The sequence below is a fragment of the Lontra canadensis genome, unplaced genomic scaffold (assembly GCF_010015895.1).
Source record: "Lontra canadensis isolate GAN:19392208 unplaced genomic scaffold, GSC_riverotter_1.0 scaffold8, whole genome shotgun sequence".
NCBI lineage: Eukaryota > Metazoa > Chordata > Mammalia > Carnivora > Mustelidae > Lontra > Lontra canadensis.
Genome location: NW_022631002.1, coordinates 13,337,284 through 13,360,546, shown reverse-complemented (window position 1 = coordinate 13,360,546; position 23,263 = coordinate 13,337,284). Strand labels below are relative to the sequence as shown.

Genomic DNA, 23,263 nt, shown 5'->3' with positions numbered 1-23,263 from the left:
AAAGTTGTGAGACCAGGGGTGCATAAATGATGGGGAAGGAGGGAGAGACAGAGAACTTTGGAGATTAGAGATGAGGGTTAGTAAAAGATTTCTCTGTACGCAGCAGCCATTTCAGGAATTCTGCTTGGAAAGAAGGAAGAAAGGAATCCAAGTGAAAGAGAGTATGTATTCAGGGGGAGGGGTGGGCCAGAGGTAAGGGGTTCGTGGGGGAGAAGAGCGGGAGGGGATCACGCTTCACCTCCCGCTCACTCCTGTGGAAGGGGACCACCAGACAGAGGGGCTGGCCCATCCCACACCAACAGAATTAGGGTCTCTGGGGTGGGTCCTGCACTCCAGGGGATTCAGGTGCTCAAATTTGAGACCGTCCTGTTCTGGTAAGACAGCCACTGAGGCCAAAGGCCTCCCTGGTCTTCCCTTTCAGAGACACAGGTGAAAGACAAAGGGTCACAGAGCCAGGCACATTCCGGGCGGCAGAGGTGGCCCCCATCCCCTCCCTCCGTAGCCCATAGTAGCCTCAGCCCAAGCCAGGCTTCACCCTAATGGGGTGCACCTGGAGATGAGAATCTGCACCCCCTCCTGGGGACAGCTCAAGCAGCTCTCCGTCTCTCCACAAACACTGGCTCTTGGGGCCGGCCCGAGCCGGGGCCTAAGACCTAGCCCTTAAAACTTTCTCTCTCCATCTTGCCTCCTGCCCTTGACTTTCCTCGGCGGACCCCCATCCCATCCCTCTCCCAAGGCCACGGTGGGGGCTAATAGGAAGAGGCCAGTGGTGGCCACGCCCCGGAAGACACCTGCCCCAGGTTCTGACCCAGGGCTTGATTATCAATTAAGCTAAGGTTTAAAAATAGCAGCCCTGCAGGGGAGAAGGCTGTACCTGGGCGTGGGAGGGAGGGTCCCAGCGCGGGTTCAGTTCTGCGGCCTTCCCGTCTCTGGCTTTGACCTTCTACCTTCAAGGGTGAGTTTCCTGCCAGTGGGGGGATTGGTGAGGGCCTGACTTGCCGGCAGAAGGGACCCATCCCCCCCCAACACCCCCCCTCCCCCACAACTAACATTTTGTACTGAAGCTTGCCGGTAAGGGGAGGGGTCCCTGCATTTCCAGCTCCCAGGGCGAGAACAGAGGGGGTTTCAGTGATGTTGATTCTTCCCTCTGCTCTTTCTAGAAAGCCTTGTCTTACTCTTAGGGTCAAATCCTCCTCATATGTGAGATCCTGGCTAAATGGCCTCACTGCCTTTAAGCTTCACCTGAGGGCCGCTTGCTCGTCCCTTCCTGCCCATCCTCACCACACTGGCTGGCGGCGGGGGTTGTTGCTCTGAGAATTGGCCCACTTCGAGGAGCCTGATGCATGTCAGGGTGAATTTGTTAAAATTTTTAAATAAGTACGTAGGCATCATGAGGACTCCAAATTGTCCTTTGGGGGAAGATGAGAAAGAAGGATTTGGTTGAGAAAAAGACTCCAGGTCTAGCGATTTTAAATTTAGGTTCAAAGAGCCACACCTGTGCAGAAACGATCCCAAGCTGGGCAGAGACCCATCTTCCTCCCGCTCTTCTAGCCCGCGTGGCAATTTGCATTCCCAAAGGCAACTCCTCCTCCTAGGTTCTTAGGTGCACACAAACATATGCAAAGACAGGTTCTAATGGCCATCCTCCTCTCACACCAAAGCTGCGTATTAGGCACTTTGTTCGGAACCTTGGATCCACCCCTCCCTGCACTGACCCACCTGGGAATTTTCCTGGTCCTCCAGGTTGTGTCCTTATTTTTCACAGCGGCTTTGTATTCCAGGCAATGCAGGTCCTGTAACGTTTCACTGGTCCCTTCCCCATGGCTGCGGGGTTTGTCATTAGTCCTTTCCCGTGGACGGGGGTTTGTCCAGTCACCTGCTGTCCCGGCCGGCGCTGCGGCTAGAGCCTTCTGTTGCCTGGACTTCAGTGTTAGGTCAGAGGGCAACGGCCTTTGTACCTTTTTTGTTTTGGGTTTTTTTTTTTTTTGTCCTAGAGGGAAGAATCAAGGGGCTAAAGAAGCGGCTGTTTTGTCTTCCTTCTGGTGGGGAGGCAGGAAGGAGACCGTCCAGAGCCAGACCTGGGCAGGGTGGGCAGGGAGGAGGAGGTGGATTTGAACCTTTTCCTCGTGTTTTCTAGTTATTTGTTCACCTGAGCTTCAGTTTTTAAAATATGTAAAATGTGGGGAGGATGCTGTGGAATCACCTGTGTCAAGTGTTTTAGTTCAAGGCCAGACGCAGAGTGAGAGAGCTCGAGGTGTCCAGTAGCGTCCAGAGTAGTGGTGATACAGCTGCCCGACATTGTCCCTGGGGTGACTCTGGGATGACTGCCGGTGCATGTGGGGAGCGTGGGGTCTCCGAGCAGGGACTGAGCTTGGTCGGCCGGCATTTGTTCCCTGGGGAAGATCCCTTCGTTTTGTCCCTGAGCTGCTGTGCTCCACTGTGGAACACTGGGGCTCCCCAGGCCCTTTCTGGGGCTCCCCGTTGGGAGGCCTGGAGGGAGAAGGCATGTGGTCTGCCTTAATGTCCTCAAAGCTCTGGTCCCCGGCACAGTCCACAGATGAACGTACTTGCTGCTGGTGACTGGGCTGCCGCTACCGTACAGAAGTCTGTGTATTCTACCTGCGTGATTCCATTCATGCCTCAGAATTACCCCGTAGGGTAGGAGAGACGAATAGCCCCACCAGCCAGCCCCTCGGTCATGGTGGGGCCTAGCTCCATCCAAACGGAACCTCATGTTTGCCGCACGCCTCTCGGTTCTTCTACGCTGCCCCCTCAAGGCAGGGAAGGAGCCTGTGACACGAGCAGAGTTGCCCCATGTTCACACTGGGCATGAGTCCTCCGTGGAGAGGTATGGTGCTAGACTAAAGGGTGACTTGGATTGCGTAGGACTGGAAATGTCATCTGTGGGTCTGGAAGGAAAAACCAACACCTGCTACTAACATCTCGAAATGTCTGTGTGACACTTTCGCCCTTAACACCATCATTGCCAACATGTAGTTGATAAAACACTGGTCAGCAGCCAGTCTTTGGCATCCTTTTGGCAACACCGTGTTCTCAGACCCTTGCAAACAGACCCCCAGCAGGGCCCGTGCCTGTATCTGCGTCTGTTCTCTTGCTGCAGGAGCTCAGGACGAACTGGCTTCCCGGACGCTGTTGGAACAGCCCTAGAACCGGGAGACTAGGGGACTGCACTGATCTGAGAGCATGAGTAGAGAGAAGGATGAGGCGTTGTTTCGTATACTCCGTATTTATGATGAGCCAGAGGAGATGAGGAACGAGCTCGAAAGCTCTGGCATTTCCTCCCAGTGTGAGCACCAAGCACAGTCCCAACCAGAGGGGGTGTATGGAATGCCCCAGCAGACCCCTGGTTTCCTGACACAGCGTGGCCTGGTTTGTCAGGAGATGAGCGCCGGGACCCCACAGCAGTGGGTCCTCCAGACTCCGGGCAGATCTGAGCTCCAGGCCAGTTGTCTCCCCCAGACAGAGCCAGAAGCAGCCGCAGAGCTGGACCCCAGGTAGGTGTTGCTTGAACCAGACTGGGGGAGGGAGCGGGAGCGGGAGCTGTCCTGGGGAGAGGAGATCCTGGCACTGAGCTCTCCAGATCACACTGTGTCCCCCTACCCTTCATCCACGTGTCATAGCTTCCTGCCAGGACCCAAGTTTGGTAAGTCCCAGCTCGGACGCGTGGGCAGGGAAGGTGGCAGCCCCAAGCCAGGCCTCGGATTGGGGGGATGAGGCGTGAAGCCTGGTGTCGGGGAAGCAGACTTCTCCTTGGGTCCCGCGGTCCTTTTGCTGTGGGCCGCCCTCTCCGTGAGCCGGTGGGCCTTGATATTTCCCTGCAGGCCAGCCTTGCCCCTCACCTCCTCCCAGTGAAGAAGTCTGGTCGTTCCTCAGGACAATTGTAAGTGTCTTATTTTTTCTACACTTGGGATCTTTGCCTTCCCCACTCCTCCCCAAAAGAGAAGCTAGTAAGGAAAGGGGAGGGCATGCGGTGTGCCTGGATTCTCCCATAGCTCCCTGCTGCCTTTGAACTTGGCTGCCAGGCTCTCACTGCCACTGTGTGGGGCCTTTGGCTCACAGTGTCTCCTCTTCTAGAGCTGTGTCGGGAGTGGGGGGTGTCTGAGCCGGACCCTGTTGTCAATGCTGGTGCACAGAGCTGTCTCAGAACCTCGGGTGAACACCCAGGAATTCAGTCAGAGGACCGGGCAGGTGGTCGCCCATGGGCGATGGAAGGCAAGGACTGTGCCCTCTGATGGGCACCTGCGTTCTCCTCTCCCCAGCCGCCTGTTCCCAATGAAGCGGTGGTCAGGCAGAGGGTCCCCCGGCGGTGCTGGAAGGTTGGCAGGCTCCGCCACGGAAAGAAAGTCTACGCTGTGGCCATCAGCAGCTCGACTCACCACGTGTACACGTGTGGCCACGGCTACATTAAAGTCTGGGACGAGAGCGCCCTGCATGCCCTCAGCAAGGCCCCACAGGCCCAGCTGGACTTACAGGTGAGGGGTGTTCAGGAAGGGCTGGGGGAACCTAGACGTGACCTCTGTCGTGTGACTTGGAGCCTGGCCCTCGAGGAGGTTAAGTGAGGGCGGGGACTGTTCCTGCAGGACCACCAGAACTGTGTCCTGGCCTGCAAGCTGTTCCCGGACGAGCAGTGCCTCATTACCGGGGGTCTGTCCCGGAGCCTGACCCTGTGGGATCTGGCGCCCACACCACGCGTCAGGGCCCAGCTGGCCTCCACGGGCCCCCTGTGCTATTCCCTGGCGCTCTCCTCCAATGCCCAGATCTGCTTGGCGTGTTTCAAAGGATTTGTCGAGATTTGGGATTTGCAGAACCAAATCTTGATCAGGTATGCCCCCGGGGAGGGCTGGACGGTGAGGTCTTTGGGAAGGCTCGTGTCCCTTTCTGGACCTCCCTCACCTATCTGTGCAGTAGGACTCGGTGAGTCCGTGCGGAGATTAGATGTGGGGGCTTCCTGGGCCCGAAATGTCCTGAGACAGTGCGTGAACCTCGGAGATCTTCTCCTGCCAGGAAGCATGAGGTCCCTGAATATGGGTCCCGCTGCGTGGACATCGCAGGCAATAAGTTCTGGACAGGAGGTGAAGACACCAGACTCTATTCCTGGGACCTGAGGAGCTACCAGAGGTTGCAGGAGCACGAGTTACGGCATGAGGTGTCTGGCAGCCCCCAGTGGGCTGCGGGTGGTCCCCGTGGCCGGGAGTGGGGGCCTGAGTTCCACAGGGGGGCAGGGTGTGAATGACTATGTAGACAGCTTGGACCGCTGACTCCGGTCCTCCTTCCAAACAGATCCTCAGCATTACCCACGAGCCCACTGAAGAGTGGGTGCTGGTAGGCCTGAGAACAAGCGACATTATAATTCTCCACACACACCGGCCAGAGAAGTTTAAGGCAGTCTTGCATAAGTACGTCAACCACCACAACCTCAAGTTTGCCTCCTGTGGTGAGTGGAAGCCAGGTGACCCCTCTAGGAGTCCTGTCCCTGACACCCCCAGGATGTCTGGTCCTCTGCAGAGTCTGGATCCAGCCTTGTTTCAGGCTCTGGTCTTCCCTCCCCAGCCCCAAGCCTGGCGGAGTGGAGACTCAGGTGTCTGGTTCCCTGCTGCTGTCAGCTCTGCACCCCCTTCCCCACTGCTGCCTCTCCCCCCATCTCCTGGCGTCCTACATGTCTTCTGTCCCCATCCCTCTCCTCTCCGACTCTCCCTGTAACGGTGCCTTCCTACACAGAACAGCAGCCTGAAGACAAGAGCTGGCAGAAAAGGCATGAAGCCCCATGTGATTGTCCTTTTGTGCAGTGATACTGAGCCCTGTCCCGTGTGGGGCTGGAGGGAAGGGCCAGATGAGGGAATGGTTTGGCTCTTGTCTCTGGTTTTTCTAAATGGGCACAGTGGGCCAGAGGAAGAGCTTCTCTTTGCTCAGTCACCTTGGGGAGGGACCTGGGCCCGGAATGCAAGCTTGGTCTCGGCTTCTCCACCTGCCTTTCCTTCGACAGGGAGCTACTTCGTGACTGCGATCGACGAGTCGATCCACTGCATAGCTGCACCTTCTCTACAAAGGTTGTTTCAGGTATCGGGAGGAGGGCTCTGCAAACCCAGGCTCTCAGAGCTCATGGGGCTCTGCAAACCCAGGCTCTCAGAGCTCACAGGCCCAGATCCCAGTGGGTCGGGTCCCGAGGACAGTGACAGGAACTATCCCTGGGGTAGTATATGGGGCCCTTTACTAGACCCAGGGGAATGAGGACTCAAGGTTCTGTGACCTCATGGGTTCCACCGTGAGCCCCAAGACCTGCCCCGTTGTCTCCAGACTGAACCTCAGGTCTGTCCTTCACCTTGAAACTGCCCCCAAGTGAGGCCTTCATCTTTGGCCCACGCCTGGCCCCTGCCTGTAATCAATCTTCTGGCCTCCTTCCCTGTAGGTAGAGGAGCCGACAGATGTCCTGTGTTGTGATGTGTCTGCTGACAACCAGTATCTGGTCACGGGCTCCAAGAACAGTGCCACAGTTTACCAGCTCTTGTACTGAAGTTTGCGTGCTGTGTTCCTGCTGGCGAAGACCCAGAGGAGGCCAGCAGGCCGAGGGCATGGCAGCCTCCGTGGCCCGATACCTTCACCTGACCCTCGGTGGTTGGGCCTGTCTGCTCCCTCTGCCCCAGACACACCTTGCCTGTGCTCGCAGGTTTTTATGATATGACGTAGGGGTTTTTCCTTTGTTCCTATTCTTACTGCTGATTTCTGGGTTTGGGTGGGGAAACTTGCCTTCGTAATTAACAAAATAGAAAAGCAAAACCAAAATGGCATGATAACGTGGTCAGTTTTTTCAAAGAGCAAACCCCTTGTGATGGATTTCTCAGACCCCACTCAGCAACTTCCAAGGTGGGGAAGGAATTTTACAGCAGATTTAGTTTGGCTTGCAACTTTTTTGGCGGGTCAGAGATTTCTTGGAAACTTCAGAAAGTTCAAGAAGAAAGGCATGTACCTGTGCAAACCTTCACGCTGTGTCACGGAGTCAGCATCCCATCAACACTCCATTCCTGACCCAGGTTAATAGTCCATGAGCTGGTCTAACCATATCCCAAGGAAGGGCGCTCGCTCGCTCTCGCTCTCTCTCTCTCTCTCTCTCTCCCTCTCTCCCCCCCTCTCTGCTTTTAGTCACTGCGTGAAGATGTGTGGCTTTATCTGAGTCTTTGGAAGGCTTGATTTTTGTTCTGGCATTCTGTAATATTTTTGTCTGGTCCTTTGCAGGTAGATAAAGCCCAGCTCCTGAAATCAAGCCATAGAGGCCTGCTTCCTTATCCTTGCCCATTCTGCCTCCTCTTTGTTTGCTTAGGGTTGAGACAGCTGAGACAGCTGAGTTTGTAGCTCAGAGTTGTCATTGGGAGGAGATGCAAAGCCAGGGACCAAGTGAGTGAGGAATGAGTCTCTTATTCCTGGACCAAGGCTAAAGGAGTCAGGGGCATTCCCCCACTGCTCCGCCCCCACGTTCTGGGTCCCCTTCTACCAGCTCAAGGCAAGGAGGTGGAGGTCCTTGGGGACTGCAAGGCCATGAGGTGGAAGTGTCCGCTGGGCCAGACACAAAATTACAAGTGTCCACTGACAGATGAATGGACAAGGAAAATCTGATATATCTGTAATACACACACAAGGGAATGTCGGGTTCAGCCTTTAAAAGGAAGGAAATTCTGACCTGTGCTGCAACACGGATGAACCCTGAAGGCCTTGTGGGAAGTGGAATGAGCCAGTCACAGAAGGACAAATACTGTGATTCTATTCCTGTGAGGTCCTCCGATCACTCACAGAGACAGGCAGCAGAAGGGTGGGTGCGGGGGGCTGAGGGAGAGAGAGAGAGAGATGGAAGGTTAGTGTTTGATGGGGATAGAGTTTCACTTCTGCAAGGTGACAAGGATTCTGGAGATGGAGGGTGGCCCCAGTGACACAGCAGCTTGGGCGTGCTCAGTGCTGCTGACTTGTACACCTCCAGGTGGTGGAGATGGTGTAAGATCTGTTACGTGCATTTTACACAATTAAATCAACAACTAGGGAATTACAAAGATCAAGTTCAGAATAGTGGTGATCTCTGGGGAGGGAGGGAGAGAAACTGGGTCGTAAAGTGAGAAAAAGGGAGCTTTGACTCCATCTGCAGTGTTTTTTTCTTCAAAAATGAAGTTAGTCAAAAAATGAGCACCTGGGTGAGACCATCAGGAAAGGGGACCGACAGGCCACAGAAGGGGAGAGGATATTTGCAAATGCTATTTCTGGTCAGGGACTTTTATCCAAAATACACAAGGAATTCTTATAACTCAACAATAAAAAGACAAGTAAACTAATTGTACACGGGGCAAAGGATTTGAATAGGTTTTTCTCCAAAGGAGACACACAGATGGCCAGTAAGCACGGGGAAGGATGCTCACCATCACTGGGAAAATGCCAATCAAATCCACCCTCTAGGAAGGCTAGAATAAAACAGACAACAGCAGGTGTTGGTAAGGAAGTGGAGAAAGTGGAACCGTAAATGGGGCAGCTGCTTTGAAAAACAGTTCCGTAGCTCAAAGCGCTCACCTAGTTACCCCGTGACCCAGCAATCCCACTCTCAGGCATGTGTCCGAGAGAACTGGAAGAAGAAGAAAACCATGTAAGGAGGGAGGCAATAACTAGAGTGATAAAAGAGTTCTGAATTTTTTTCTGGGAAAGTAAAAGTCTGGAGTGCTTGGCTGGCTCAGTCAGTAGAGCACACCACTGTTGATCTCTTAGGGTTGTGAGTTTGAGCCCCATGTTGGGCAAAAAGATTTTTTTTTTTTTTTAAAGATATTATTCGACAGAGAGACCGAGAAAGAGGAAGCTGGGGCAGTGGAAGAGGAGGAAGCAGCCTCCCTGCTCAGCAGGGAGCGGGGCTCCATCCCAGGACCCTGGGATTATGGCCCAAGCCTAAGGCAGATGCTTAACAACTAAGCCACCCAGGTGCCCAAGATTACTTAAAAAAAAAAAAAGGGGTAGAAGTCCCAGTTAATAGTAGTCTTCACAAGTCAAGTAGTGGCATTGGGATTTCTAGGTTAATTACTAAAAGAATATTAAACAAGGGTACAGTTTCAAAATAGAGGGAAAATGTTGACATAATAAAACATAAGAATAACAGTATTTATAATCAGTGTAATCTAAATATGCATAATTTGATATTAATCTATGAATATAAATATAATAAAGCATTCCAAAAGAAGAGAGGATATATGTTAACTAACTAGAATTTTTAAAAATTTTTTTAAAAGATTTTATTTATTAGAGAGCGTGCGTGCGTGAGCGGGAGCACATGTGTGTCCACATGTGAGTGGGCAGGGGGAGGGGCAGAGGGAGAGGCAGGCTCCCCTTTGAGCAGGAAGCCCAATTCGGGGCTTGATCCCAGGACCCTGGGATCGTGACCTCAGCCAGAGGCAGACACTGAACAGACTGAGCCACCCAGGTACCAGTTAACTAACTAGAATTAAAATAAAACAGGCAGAACAGAAAGGGAAACCTTATTCAAATGGTAGATTTAAATCCAAGCATACCAGTAATTATATTAAATGCAAACAGAGTAAATATTCCTATTAATCTGTAGAGGTTATATGACTGGGTTAAAAATATCTCAAATATGTGTTTAAGAAAGACATATATATGTATATTTAAAGAGATGTATATTTAAGAGAGACATATATATTTAAAGATTTTGTCAGAGAGAGCACAGGCAGGGGGAGCAGCAGGCTCCCCACTGAGCAGGGAGCCCAATGCAGGACTGGATCCCAGGACCCTGGGATCATGACCTGATCTAAAGGGAGATGCTTAACTGAATGAGCCACCCAGGTGCCCCTAAAAGAAACATTAAAACAAGGATAAAGTATGAAACTCAGAAAAAGATGCTTCTTCTACACACTAAATCAAAGCAAGCTGATATTACTATTAGACCACATGTCGTTTAAAATGAAAACAATACTGGCAGTAAAGGAAACACTTCATAAGTGTTCAATTCAGGTTCATTTCAGCAGGAAGACAGGAGAATTCTATGCTTTATGCATTAATATAGGCTCAAAATATATACAAATTGACAAAACAGACAAATCTATCAATAATATTTCAAACATACCCCAAAAAATAACAGATTTTTAAAAAAGAATATAAAAGATGAACATGAGTAGAAAATATAGTTCATTGCCTATGACCAATACAGAATACATGCTTTTCCCCACATACACAAAAAGCATTTACAAAATGCGATCATACCGTGAGTTATAAATTTCAGTGGATTTAATTCTTATAGAGTATATTCTGTGACCAGGGTGCCTGGCTGGCTCAGTTGATAGAGTATGTGATTCTTGACCTCAGGGCTGTGAGTTCAAGCCCCTCACTGGTGTAGAGCTTACTTTAAAAAATTAAAAATAAGTAATGAGGCACCTGGGTGGCTCAGTGTGTTAAAGCTTCTGCCTTTGGCTCAGGTCATGATCCCAGGGTCCTGGGTTTGAGCCCCGCATCGGGCTCTCTGCCCAGTGGAGAGCCTGTTTCCCCCTCTCTCTGTCACTGCCTGCCTCTGCCTACTTGTGATCTCTGTCAAATAAATAAAATCTTAAAAAAAATAAAAATAAGTAAAAAATACACATATATAAAACTATATAATATATATATTTTATTGATGTGAAGAACAAAGGCAAAATAAATGAGATAAAATTAAATTTCCTTCTAACTTGCAGCCCATTGACAAATACTTGAGGCAAGCCGAGTATGACATTCCTCCAGAAATTCCCGACGGTTTTACCGTTAATGCTTTGCTAGAGGGAAAAAACCACCTTGGCTAGACATCCCTACCTAGGCCTCCAGGATCCTTTAAGTCTTTAACATACGAAAATCCTTTTGGAAACTTCCTTAGTCTTGACCTCCCCCAGCTCCAAAGCTGATCATCACTTGCCCCTCAACAATCCCAGCTCCGCTCCTGCCCAAGGTCCTGCCCGGGGTCTATAACCAAGCCACCTTTTTGCACCAAAAACCTCTCAAGGATTCTTTCTTGACTCTTTGCTCAGGAACCCCACGTCAAACCACATCGCTATGACCACAGTGCGACCAATTAAGATAGAAATGAATAATAAAAACTAGAAATTTCCCTATTTTGGAAAATAAGAAATATCCTTCTAAATAATTAATAAAAGACTAAATCACAAAGTAATTGGAAGCTATTGTAAACCGAATAATCAAAACTTGCAGGGGTCAGCTGGAGCTATGGGTAGAGCCGTGGCCTCGCCGGGGCCGCCAGGGTGGCGCCCCACCTTGCTGTCCTGGGCCACGTGGGGGGCACCCCCGCCCTGAGCGCCCAGGTCCTCCCCCACCACATCCAGGCGGGCTCTTGAAAGCGGGGTCTGGGATGGAGCGAGGATACAGTCTCTGGAGACAGCCGGAAATGAACGTAGAGACCCGGTTCTGCTCCGAGTAAAGTTGGGGCTAAGGGAGGGGTCCAGGAGACGCGGTTTCACAAGTGCTGCAAAAGCAAGCGCACCACTCGGCCACGCTCTGTCCATTTCCCCGCTGTCGCGACAGCACGGCGAGTTTTCTCACTTACGGCTTTTTATTCTTGGGAGTGGGCCGTGGTCCTTGCTCCCGCCTGGGGCTTGCGTTCCCGCTGAGTGAGGTCCCCCGACCGCTGGGGTCTCCATTCCTCCGTCCGCGGCGTCTCCGTGTCCGGGGGGCTTCAATGCACCGTCGCAGCAAGTTTTCTGCACACAGTGCATTGGAGCGCGGCAAAACTCTCGTGCCCTCTCTGAGGCTCGAACTCAGGACCTTCAGATTATGAGACTGACGCGCTGCCCACTGCGCTAAGAGGGCCACAGGAGAAGCTTCCCTTTTTATCACTAAAGGGACGTATCTACGGCCCCTTCCGCCGCCTGAGCCACTTTCACGGGTCTCTCTCTCCCTGCAGCGACCCGGGGGTCCCTACCCCGCGGCGGGCCCCACGCCGTTGGCTTGTACTGACACGCGGGGAAGGAGGGTCGCTCCTGGGAGAGAAGCGGTTTCCGCGGAGAGAACGCGCGCCGAGCCCCGCAGCCCCGCGCGGACCCGGCCCCGAGCCGCGGCGTTCCGGGCAGGTGCCCGGGCTCCGAGGGTGACCCCGCCGGCGCGCTCGGGCACTCGGAGGGCGCGCGCCTGCCTCGGGTGCGGACAGGTGAGAGGGGGCCTCCGAGTCCAGGTGTCAGTCCAGAGGGCGGGGGCGGGAGAGAGGACCTAGGGCTGGCGGTGCTGACGCGCTGGGACAGAGGCTGCGGGTGGGCAGCAGGGGGCGCCCCCGAGTAAGGGTGGGGTGGGTAGGGCCTAGGTAGCAGGCGTGGGGGGCGGAGCGGATGACGGGGAGAGAGGGGCATGAGGTCTCCAGGCTTGGTCCTGGATTAGGGGTGGGAGTGAGGTAGGGGAAGGGAGGAAAGATTTCAGAGGACTCTTGGGATGTGAATTCAGGGAAGCACAGGGAAGAAATTATGGTTACCTTGGACTTGTCAGTTTATTAGACTGTATTTTTGTATTTTCTTGCCAATGATTTGCTCCCTTGTTACATATAAGGGTATCTCATCTGAAAGGTCAGAAGACTGGCACCATTGCCCGCAGCAGGGTTTTAAGTTTCATTGTAATAAGATGGGTGGGTGGGCAGAACATACAACCATCCCTAGGAAGGCTTTCCTTCCTTATTCCTTTTTTTCCCACCCTCTTCCTTATTCCTGAAGGGAAATTTCTGCTGCAGATGCCCAGACAGATGGCTCCCAAGGAATCATTCATTGCCTGTCCCATGTACCCAGCGATTATTACAGGTAAGATGACTACGTTGGACTTGTCAGCTTATTCTCTCCCCAGCTCTCGTGGGATTCTTGCTTTCACCCGAGTAGCAATATATTTTCATATCTGGTAGGACTAGCCCCTTCCCCCTCCTTGCGCCTTTAAGGGTTTTGGTGCTCCATTGCAAACAGGTTTCAAGTCACTCTTGTAACACAGTTCACACTGATTCCCTCTTATTTCCCTGATTTCCTATCCTGTGCTTCCAGATTGTTCTCAGTTGTTCCCTCTCTGTCAGTTCTGCCTCCTCTCTTGACTGGGTGTTCCAGTCAGGTGATCCAGGGACAGGAGCTGACCCACCTCTAAGTACACCACATTCAGAAGGATGGGTGGCAGGGCTCTGGGCCCCACCCCAAGCCACCCTCTGCTGCCATCTCCTGCCCAGACTCAAGAGCGGGTGGGAGAGTGTGCACTGGGCAACGAGCACTGCATGGAGAGTCAATGGCTTGGGTTTGGTTTTCTCTCAGCTGCTACCCAAACTTGACTTTGTGGCTTCCCCTCCTTTTCATCCTGGGGAGGCACAAACTCTGCCCCAAAAATAGGAGGCCGAATCTGACAGGGGAAGGGCTTTTTGGGGGGCGGGGGGTATCGGAGCCGTGAAGCCAGAGCTCCCTCTACCTCTCCCACCTTGAGAAGTTGCAGAGGGAGTCTCTGTTTGTTCTAGGAGTCTCTCTAAACATGCTTTGCAAGGTGTCCCCATGCCTAGGCTTGAGCCGTTTCTCACTGTCCTTTAGGGGAAATAGCCATTAGGGCCCTGCAGTGGTAAGACAGACCCTTGGCCTCCCAGCCAGGTGAGACGTATTGTCCATCCAGGGCCCTCCTGCCTTCCTCCCGTCTGCCTGCTCTTCCTAATCTGTTTCCTGGGCTCCTCCTGCACAGCGGCCTGAGACCAGCAGAGATGCTTCTCTCTCTCCATCACTTCTTCGAAACCTTTGCTATTCCCCTAAGATGATTGCTCTTTCTTTGGGGCAGAGGTGGGTATGGAATCTTCTGGATCCTCTGCAGCAGGTATATAAGAACTAGTTTTAGCTTATTGATAGGCCTGAGAGGGGAGGGCCTGAGAGGCAGGTGCAGCTGAGGGGTGGGGGGTGGGGGCTTATTGTGAGGAGTCAGTGTTGGGAGACCCCGCCGCCAGGACTTGGGTGGGCAGGGAGTGAGGAGCTGAGGGGAAAAGCAGGCCCCAGGGAATATGAGGGGAGTCTCTGCTTTCTTTCTTTCCCTGGGGCTTTCTTACTGGCCTCTTCGTTACTAAAATCATTCCCTCTTCACACTTAGCTCAGCTATGATGCCTCCTACGAGCCCCTCCCTTGATTTGCTGGTGGGTATTTGGTCCTCCCTTCTGTTCCCCTCCAGCTCTATGGGCACTGCACATTGTGTTTGAGATGCCCCGCACCTTATCACCTCCGAGGAGACGGACAGGTTTATTTTCTCACATTCGATCTCCTCGGCGTCCATCCCGGGGCCTCGTCCATGAATGAAAAGCCATTCTCTCTAGGTGTTTCTGCAGTTCTTGCTTTCAGGGATGCAGGGAGGAAAAACTGCTTTGTGTGTGTTGGGCCCCTGAGAGGACTTCGTTGACAGGGTCCTGGGGATTCGGCAGGAGGGCACTAGCAAATCAAATAGAACCTCCCGCCCTTCTGCCCTGGCAGGGAGGGTCAGGGTCTTGAAATCCACCAGCCTGCAAAGTGAAGACTTTCAGGGTCCCAGGAAGGGATGCCTGCAGTTTTCCGGCCCTTCCGCCAGGGGGCAGCCTTGCATCGCCTCTAACATCCAAATGGTTTGCATTGAATGCCAGGAGCCTTGCCTATGAGACCTGGCCTCTGGTCTCTGTTTTGGCTTTGACCAGCTGCATGATCTGCAGAAAGTCTCTTCACTTTCTGGATTTGTTTCTCCTCTATGAAGGAACAGGGCCAATCCCTATCATCTTATTCTAGGTTGCCAGCATCCCATAAATTCCCTGAGCTGTGGCCATGCCTCTGGGGAGGGGGGACTAAGTCCTCTGCTTCTCATAATGCCCTTACAAGACCAGGTCTTGGAGACAGCCGTGCACGGCTGCTGGAGTGAGGGGCCTCTGTTCGTCTCCAGGTCGGCCGTGATTGGTGGCCTTGACCTCTCTGTTCCCATAAAGTGGTGACCACACCTGCACCGGCCTCGCCAGGCTGCAGCCTCCAACCTAGCATGGACAGGCAGCCGTGGTGACTGTTGCTTATCACTGATCGTTCGAGCACTGTGAGCCGGAGGACCTTTTCCGGCTTTGCTGAGCTCCGCTGCTCACTGCCTGGTATAGAGGGTCCAGCATTCTCAAGGGCATCTGCTAGGGAACAGGAGCAGCCCCCCAGAGCTGTGCCACCCCAGTCCCCTTGGTTCTAGTCCCCTGGTTTCCAAACCTGGCTGCCCATCAAAATAACTGAGGAATGCTTGTTATTTACCCACAAGAAAAGTACTTATTTAAAACGTTAAATTCGTCAATTTCTGAGTTACTTACAGAGCTGAGAGGAGCTAAGCTAAGAAGGTCATTCGGTAGGAGGAACGCATTCAGGCAGTGGTCTTTGTAGTGGTCAGTTTTTGAAAAACCCCAAACCTCAGATTGTTGTCTGCGTGCACCTTCTTGGACAAAAGGAAATTCTTAACTTGGGGAAGGTGCATATTGCGTCTTCTCAGTAGGTCTCAGGGAACTAACTCTATGTGGAATCCTTGGGGGGGTGGGTGGGGCTCAGGGCTCCTCCTGGGTGGGGCTGTGCTGGAGCTCCGTGGTGGATGGGGCGTCTTTCTTTTGGGATGTTCATGGGAATCACAGAGATGACAGGTGGCCTGTGACATCCACTCTTTCAAGGAGAAGGATTTCTTTTTTTTTTTTTTTTAAGATTTTTATTTATTTATTTGACAGACAGAGATCATAAATAGGCAGAGAGGCAGGCAGAGAGAGAGGAGGAAGCAGGATCCCCACTGAGCAGAGAGCCCGATGCGGGGCTCGGTTCCAGGACCCTGGGATCATGACCTGAGCCGAAGGCAGAAGCTTTAACCCACTGAGCCACCCGGGCGCCCCAAGGAGAAGGATTTCTTTTATCTATTGGTGGGACCTCAGCTGGGTGTGCCGGGAGGAGGCCTGCTATTCACTTGACACCCCATGTGACTCCTAGGAACTGGTTTTGGGGCTTCTGGTCCATGTGGAGGGCTGGAAGAATAAGACCCCACAGATTGGCTTCTTGTTGGTGTCGGGAGCCAGATTTCACTGTGTGCTGATGGTGGGCCAGAGGAACTCTCTGGCCATTGGGGGTGTCTTCTAAGAAGTTTCTGGTGACTTCTTACTTCTTGGAGTTGTTTCGAGGGATGTGGTTTGTTGATAGTAAGATTCGTATGAAAAATAAACTTGCTAGAATGTCCAGGGAAACATTGCAATGTTGAAAAGGGGGAGGGTCCATTAGTGCTTGTTCACCAGACATTAAAGCAAAAAGTAAATCCTCTGTAATTAGAACAGCGCGGCCGTGGCACATGAGTAGACCAGTGGAATAGAACAGAAAGTGCAGAAATAAACCTAAGTACAAAAGGAAATTGAGTGTGGGATAAAGGTGACATCTCGAATCTCAGAGGCAATGACAGCCTTTTTAATAAATGGTGCTGGGAAATGGGGCAGTTATTTCAAAAGAGAATTAAATTTGTTGGTCACATCGTATGGAAGAGTGCACTCAGATGGTTCATGAATGTAGATGTTAAAAAATGAAACCATATAAGTACTACTGTGAAAAGAAAAAGCACGAGTACATTCTACTTAAGCTCCATGTAAGGAAAGGATTTCAAACACCATAAAGTCAAAAGACAACTAAAAAATAGGGAGAAAATATTTGCAACACCCAAAACTAAGGGCTTCTCGACAAAGATGGAGACTTACACTCCCTAATACATAGGGAACTCTAGAGAACTGAGGGGCAGAGGATGAAATCTCCAAAGGAAAAATGGAAAAAGACTTGAACAGACAGTTTGCACACACGCCTGAAGACCATGGTCCGCAAACATGGGACATAACAAGCAAGAACATTCGTAGCCGGAGATCCGTCGGTTCCAACAGCTGAGTGCCGGGTGCTGCCCTGGCTTGGCTCCTGGAACGTGGAAAGGACATTAATGAGCAACTGGCGAAATGTGAGTGCTGTTTGTGAATTAGTTAACATCTCCACGTTCATTTCCTGCTTTTGCTCCTGGCGTTCGCCGTTACCTAAGTGTTAACATCTGGAGAAGCTGGGTGAAGCGTGTGTGGGAGCTTGATTATTCAGTCGGAAAATTACTTTTAAGAGAAAAGTTTTAAAAATTAAAAAAACAAATGGATAGAAGTGAGCGCCCTCTGGTCTCCCTCTAGAGATTCTCGTTAGTGACTCTTAGAAAGGGGGCTATGGCGGTTCTATTTTTAACAAGCTCTTCTGGTATTCGGGTGCAAAGCCCCTTGGGCCAGGTGGGCTGTAACATCTGTTTTATTCATTGGCACAAGAAATGTTTGAGAGTCTCCAACCTCAATAAATAATCAATAAAACCTGCAGGCATAATGGCTGCCCGAGTTGGAGCACAGACCTGGCCCGTGGGTGTGCCAGGCAATTTCTTGTTTCTCTGTCAGGAAATACATCTGATATTTTTTTAAAAAATGTTAATTTTTTAAAAAAGATTTTATTTATCTATTTGACAGAGATCACAAGCAGGCAGAGAGACAGGCAGAGAGAGAGGAGGAAGCAGGCTCCCCGCTAAGCAGAGAGCCCAATGCGGGGCTCGATCCCAGGACCCTGGGATCACGACCTGAGCCGCCAAAGGCAGAGGCTTTAACCCACAGAGCCACCCAGTTGCCCCAATTTTTTTTTTTTTTTAATCAAAGGCTCCCTATGGATCATATACTTTCTGCATTAACTGAATCCCCGAATTCATTTACTCAAAATATATCGATGGCTTTGTGTGCCAGGCTGACCCCGTTTTGTGGGGATAAAAATGGAAGAAGAGTCAGTTCCTGTCCCCAAGGAATTTATGATTCACTGGCTGAGACACACTCTGGGAAATAACGCTAACAGACTCCAGAGTGTGGTCAAGTCTCAGGCGGGCTTGGATTTGAGCTGCACCTGCTGGGGCTGTAGATGGGCGGTTGGTCAGTTAGAATGTGGGGAAAGGGAACAGCCTGAGAGGCAGTTGGGGGGGTTGGTTCCAAGCAGAGAGGACCGTTGGGAGAATGAGAAGGCTGCTGGAGAGTGATGGCTCAAGGGGACAGCTCCAGGTCTGAGATGACTGGATGAAAGGTAGTGCTATGAGCCAAAATAGGGGAGCCGGGAGGGCTCGCTTATTTGAGATAGGTGAGTCTCCCTCACCGTGCTCGGGTCTGTGAGCGGCCCCTGAGGACCCTACATTGGGGGCAGGAGACCAGCATGGCCATGCTGAACTAGCCTTCTGGAGAGAGTGGACCCAGTGCTCTTGGGGGGGTGGTGGTGGCAGAGGCTGGAGGGAAGGGCCAGGCACTTGGAACTGGTTGGGTTTCAGGGGAAGACCGACATCTCTGTGCATATATTCCCCTGGCCTTTGAAAATGTGGGTCTGTTGAAAGGAAAAGAGGGAGGCTCAAAACAGACTGGCCCCACAGCTGCCAGGGGAGGGGTTATGGAGGGAGAAGGCGGTCTCGAGGGTCCTGGGTGGGGCCATGTGCACCAGGGCTTAGGAGAGGGGTGTTTGATCCAGTAACCCCCGTTCTGACCCCTATTGTGTGCATGTGGGAGCTCTGTCCTTCTTGAGTTTTCTCGCCTTTAAATCCGGAAGGAACATAACACGTCTGGAAAGCACTGTGGTAGGATTAAATGGCTCACATATGTAAAGTGATTTCAGGTTGTGTGCAGGACTTACAAACGCTACCATTTAATTAGGGGTCAGGAGGAGACTGAAGGAGCAAGTCAAGGGGCTGCAGAGGCTTCCCAGGCCCTGGGAAAAGTGAGTCCTAAGAAGTGGAATGGAGTCGTCATGATTTCGAACAGCCGCTAGATGCCAGGTAGGGAAGGCATATTAGCACAGACAGTCCTCACTCTAACCTCAGGAGGGATTTTTGGTTCCCATCCCCAGTCTATGCTGACACAGACTGAAGACACAAGAGTGTGACTTACATTTTCTGTTCTGATCTGGACTCTGAGTATTAAGTGGCCCTTGGGTTAAAGGTTGGCTGCCTCTGGAGATGGTCATTTGCAGGATGTCTTTAAGTGCTGAGGCTCTGCTAAGTGCAGGTGACCTTAAGCTGTCCCCACCCTCCCTGGATAGAGTGCGGGTTGATCATAGCTCCTGCAGAGAGACTGGCCATCCTTTGTCCTGGGAGTCTCTAGAAGCACTTACTATGTCTCTTTCCTGAATCCATCCTTCCAGCTGCCATCTGGGAAATAACTCCTTGAGATGTTCCACATCCGACGGACTCATCCTGAGCCTTCCTGCTCCAAGTCTTTTCTCCTAATTCTGCCTCTCCATCCCACCTATGCAAATCCTGCCACCGTTGCCCATAGGGACCACATCCCTTCCTCCCCAATTCCTCTGGCCTTAAAAGGGGCCAGAGTGAACTTGATCCTTCCTCTGAACTTGTAGAGAAACTTCCCTCAGCATGACTCCTTTATACCTTTCCTGCTTCCCCGGGAGGATTTCTGTTTCTTTGGATGGTTTAGACTTTGCTGAGTTCCCTGGGTAAGAAACATCTCCCAGGTATTGAATTCTCAAGTGTCCGGATTGTGGACAGGTTTGTGCAGGATTCAGGAAACCCAAGTGTTCATCAGCAGGGCTGAGGTAAGAGGGCTGGGAGAATCCCAGGGATCCCGGCAGACATGGACCTGGCCAGAGCGGCCAGCCAAGAGAGGTGGGTAGATTCTTGAGGTGGACAGCCACTGAGCCATGGTGAGTTAGGAGGGAGAGCAGGAGGAAGGAAGAGGCAGCAGTTGGAACAAGGGACAAATGAGGAGGGACGTTGGCTGTGTCTGTTCCTGCCCCCAGAAATGCCTTTTCATGTTCTTCTGTCTCCCTCCATTTTCCTCCAGAGCTCACCGTATCTGCCACTACAGTACCCCGCCCCCCGATCCATTTGCTTGGTACTGGGTCCCCCATCCCTCTGCACTCACTCCGTCAAATCTTTGCTTCACTTGGTTATCTGCCTCACTCTGGAAACTCCACGGGGGCTGGAACAGTGGCTCACCATCTCTGGTTCTTAACGTACCAGACCCAGTGGCTGGGCTGCTGAAAGCCACCAGTATGTGATCCTGACCAGACCCATTCAGGGATGCAGCAAGGGAGAGAAAGGAAATGATGGTGGGCATGAGTTTCACGTTAACAGGGATACTGGCGGTTCTTCCGGGGTTGTCTATAGCGAAAGGAGATACTCCCTGGCGAGGGGCGGGTATGCACTGAACCCCACCCTCAGCTTTCCTGGGCAGGGACCCAAAGAAATCTGTGAGGCCTACCTGAGGTTTGGGTTCCTTAGCAGTTAGACAGCAGTGGGTGCTCTGGCCCCACCTAGAGACCTACCTCGGACCCTCTAGTCCTCTCCCTCCTGCCGGGAAGTGCTGACCCCAGCGGCAGGATGCCCACAGGTGACATTGTAGCAGCTGGGAACCTAGGGCGGTTGGCTGGCTCCTCTTCGCGGGGCCGAGTGTGGGGAAAGAGACCCTCCCCTTCACACCTTCCAGCCCGTTGTACGATGCAGACCCTCCCCCAGATCATCCTGGGCTGTGGTGCCCTCTGTGGAACCTTCATGCTCTGTGGCTTTAGACATTGCCCTTAGGGGACCGGAGTCCAGAAAATCCACGTCCTCCTGCTGTGGAGACTGGCCCTACACCAGGTATTTCCTGTCCCCTTCCCAGAAGCCACCCAGACACAACTAGGGGGACGAGCAAGCCAGGCAAGGAAAGAGCTGGGGCCTCTTAGGGAGGAGCCCCAGGTGGGGCCAGACGGAGGCCCTGTTGCGCACACGGCAGATGGGGAAGGGCTGTCGCCTGGGGGTGGCTGTTGTTTTCTGAAACAAAAATTTCTCCATTGGAATACGACTATTTGCAAACTATCAGAAAAATGTGCCTGGGAAGACAGTTGGCTGGAACCCAGTCTCCTGCTTGTCACAGGCCTTCCGGGGACACGAAGGTGCCACGCTGGGTGGCTTTCCACAGGAAGCCGGTGGTGAGACTGGAGAGTCGTCGGCTGGAAATGAGGACAGAGGAGGAGTCCTGTGCCCAGGTGTCGGAGCGCGGGCATCGGTCTCGGCTGGAGGAGGAGAGTCCCCTCGGTCCCTGCACCACAGCCAGCCCGCCCGCGTCCCCAGCCATCTCTTGCCATGGAACAAAAGCAGAGACAGACTCCGGGACCAAGGAGAGGTTTAATGGAGGAAGAATGAGGACTCCTCGGGGACTCCGGTGATTCGTCATTTCCAGAGGCTGACTGGCTGCGGGGGCCCGTGAGGAGCTCAGAGAGGGGCCCAGAGGAAGCCTGGCTGGGCGGCTTTGGTGCCCACAGATGCACAGGCCATGTGCCTGGGAGCTGACTTTGCTGGCTCCGTGAGTCGATCGCCGGGGTGGCAGGTGATGTCCACAGGTGAGCGTGGTCGGAGATGACCAGGCGCTGACCCAGACTGCTGCTCCCTGCCTGGCCTGAGCCTAGGGTGGCCCCTGCCCAGCCCTGCCACTCGGGGGAGGCGGCACAGGGCCCTTTGCCCGCAGATGGGGCCTCCAGGGGAGGGCACTGCCTCCACATTGGTGGGTGTCTGTGCCCACGCCAGCACCTGCGGAGCTGCGACCCTGCGCAGGGTGCTGTCACCCCGCTGGCCTGCGAGTGGAGGGCAGCCCAGGAGCGTGAACCCCATGGAAAGCCAGCCTGGAGCTGGAGTGCCAGGGCCTCGCCTGCGGCTCTGCCACTTGCTGGCTGTGCTACCTTGGAAAAGTTTTCTTAAGGCTCTCTGTGCCCCAGTGTCGTCCTCTGTCACATGGTGATCATAATAGTCCTGACCTGGTTACTGGGCTGTGAGGTCTAAATGAGGTAATACGGGCCACAGGTTCTTTTGAACAGGATTTCTTTTACTTAGAAGGATTAAAAAAAAAAAAAAAGGAATACTCCCTAAGAAGGGTTCCTGATCTCAATATCTTTGGGTTCTTGATATTGGGGGGGTGGTGGGGAAGGGCATCAGGGGTTGAATGGCATCAAGGACTCCTCCAGACCGCAAAGCCTTGAGTCTGTGTGTATGTGCTAAGTCACTTGCCCCTCCCTCCCCAGTACAGGTTCTATATACTAAGATGCGTGGGGGCCGGGGCCTGACTGGAGATTGGATGCCTGTGGGGGGGGTGTGGTGGTTCAAGTGTCTTTATTTGAGACCAGCGTTTCTCAGCCTCGGTGCTATTGACATTTGGGGCCGGATGACTCTAAGCTGTGGGGTGCCGTCCTGTGCATTGTAGGATGATTAACAACATCTGTCGCTCTTCGCCACGAGATGCCAGTTGTGACAATCAAAAATGTCTCCAGATGTTGCTAAATGTCCTCAAGGAGGGGAGAGGGGGACAGACGGCCTCGGCCGGAAAGCTCCTGCTTTGTCCAGTTTTCTAGGCAGCGAGCCCTCTCTAAGCAGACCTTCTTCACTGTCCCGAAATTTATAACAAAGTCACTTTTCTGAGCCTCCATCTGTCTGTGTCGTCCTGTGCGCGGTCCACATGGGGTCCAGTGAAAATCCTGGCAAAGGGTTTTTCAAAATTGGTGGACCATGGGCTTTCCAAACCCTAGTCCCGTCTGATATAAATTACTGGTTCCTTAACCTGGCTGGGCAGCTGGATCAATTGGAACTTGGTTTTTATTGTATTTCTTTTTCGCTCAAACCTAAAGGGTTTTTAGAGCATTAAATGCAACATAAATCACTTAGTCCTTTACTATTAAAACCCGAGCTATGATGAAAATTAAACAGTTAATTCTGTGGAGAACAAGATCTTGAGGTAATTTTCTTTTGTGGTGAATACATTTTTTTTTTTTTAAACCACAGACCTCAAATGTGTAGTTCCACATTCAGGGGAAAGGCCAGAGAAGGGTTTTAAGGAGAAGACCCAGCAAGAAACAGATGTGGAAAAGGAATCGGAAGCATTGGAGGTTCCCACTGTTTAGGATTCTCGGCACGGGTACCCTAGTGCTGGGGCATCCTGCTTTTTTCCTAAATGCTGTGGAGCTTGCTTTGGGGCAAGTCCTTTCAGCCGTGGGTTTGCCAGCACCAAGGCCCCCTGTCTCGGGACCAGGGTGCCCAGGAGCGGGCATCAGAAGCAAGCTTTGGAAATGTTGGGGTTGCAACTGGGAGCGCCTCTGGGTGACATATTGTCTTAAACGAAGCGGCTGGTGTTTGCCCTGTGGGATTTGGGAGGTCTTGTCAGTAACACCCGGGTTCAGAAGCAGCATGGTGTCCAGCTCGCCGAGGTGTGTGTCGG

General features: G+C 52.4%; 1 protein-coding gene and 1 non-coding gene across 2 annotated transcripts; one reads left to right on the top strand and one right to left on the bottom strand.

The window, feature by feature from the left end:
• The first annotated feature begins 3,204 nt into the window (after positions 1-3,204).
• On the top strand, positions 3,205-6,606 carry TLE7 (TLE family member 7). Its single transcript, XM_032854623.1, has 9 exons — positions 3,205-3,515; positions 3,642-3,664; positions 3,843-3,901; positions 4,281-4,493; positions 4,602-4,843; positions 5,026-5,167; positions 5,302-5,455; positions 6,005-6,078; positions 6,428-6,606. Exons 1-9 carry the CDS (start codon positions 3,205-3,207, stop codon positions 6,530-6,532), a joined length of 1,323 nt encoding a protein of 440 aa, XP_032710514.1. The 3' UTR covers positions 6,533-6,606.
• A 5,165-nt stretch (positions 6,607-11,771) lies between these two features.
• On the bottom strand, positions 11,772-11,844 carry TRNAM-CAU. Its single transcript has one exon. It is a non-coding gene; the product is annotated as a tRNA-Met (tRNA).
• Positions 11,845-23,263: the final 11,419 nt, after the last annotated feature.

Bases quoted from the DNA above. Each gene is read 5' to 3' on its own strand.
- TLE7 (XM_032854623.1), top strand. From the start codon at position 3,205: ATGAGTAGAGAGAAGGATGAGGCGTTGTTTCGTATACTCCGTATTTAT. The intron at 3,902-4,280 runs GTAAGTGTCTTA...TCCTCTCCCCAG, and splicing joins GGTCGTTCCTCAGGACAATT to CCGCCTGTTCCCAATGAAGC. The intron at 5,168-5,301 runs GTGTCTGGCAGC...CCTTCCAAACAG, and splicing joins AGCACGAGTTACGGCATGAG to ATCCTCAGCATTACCCACGA.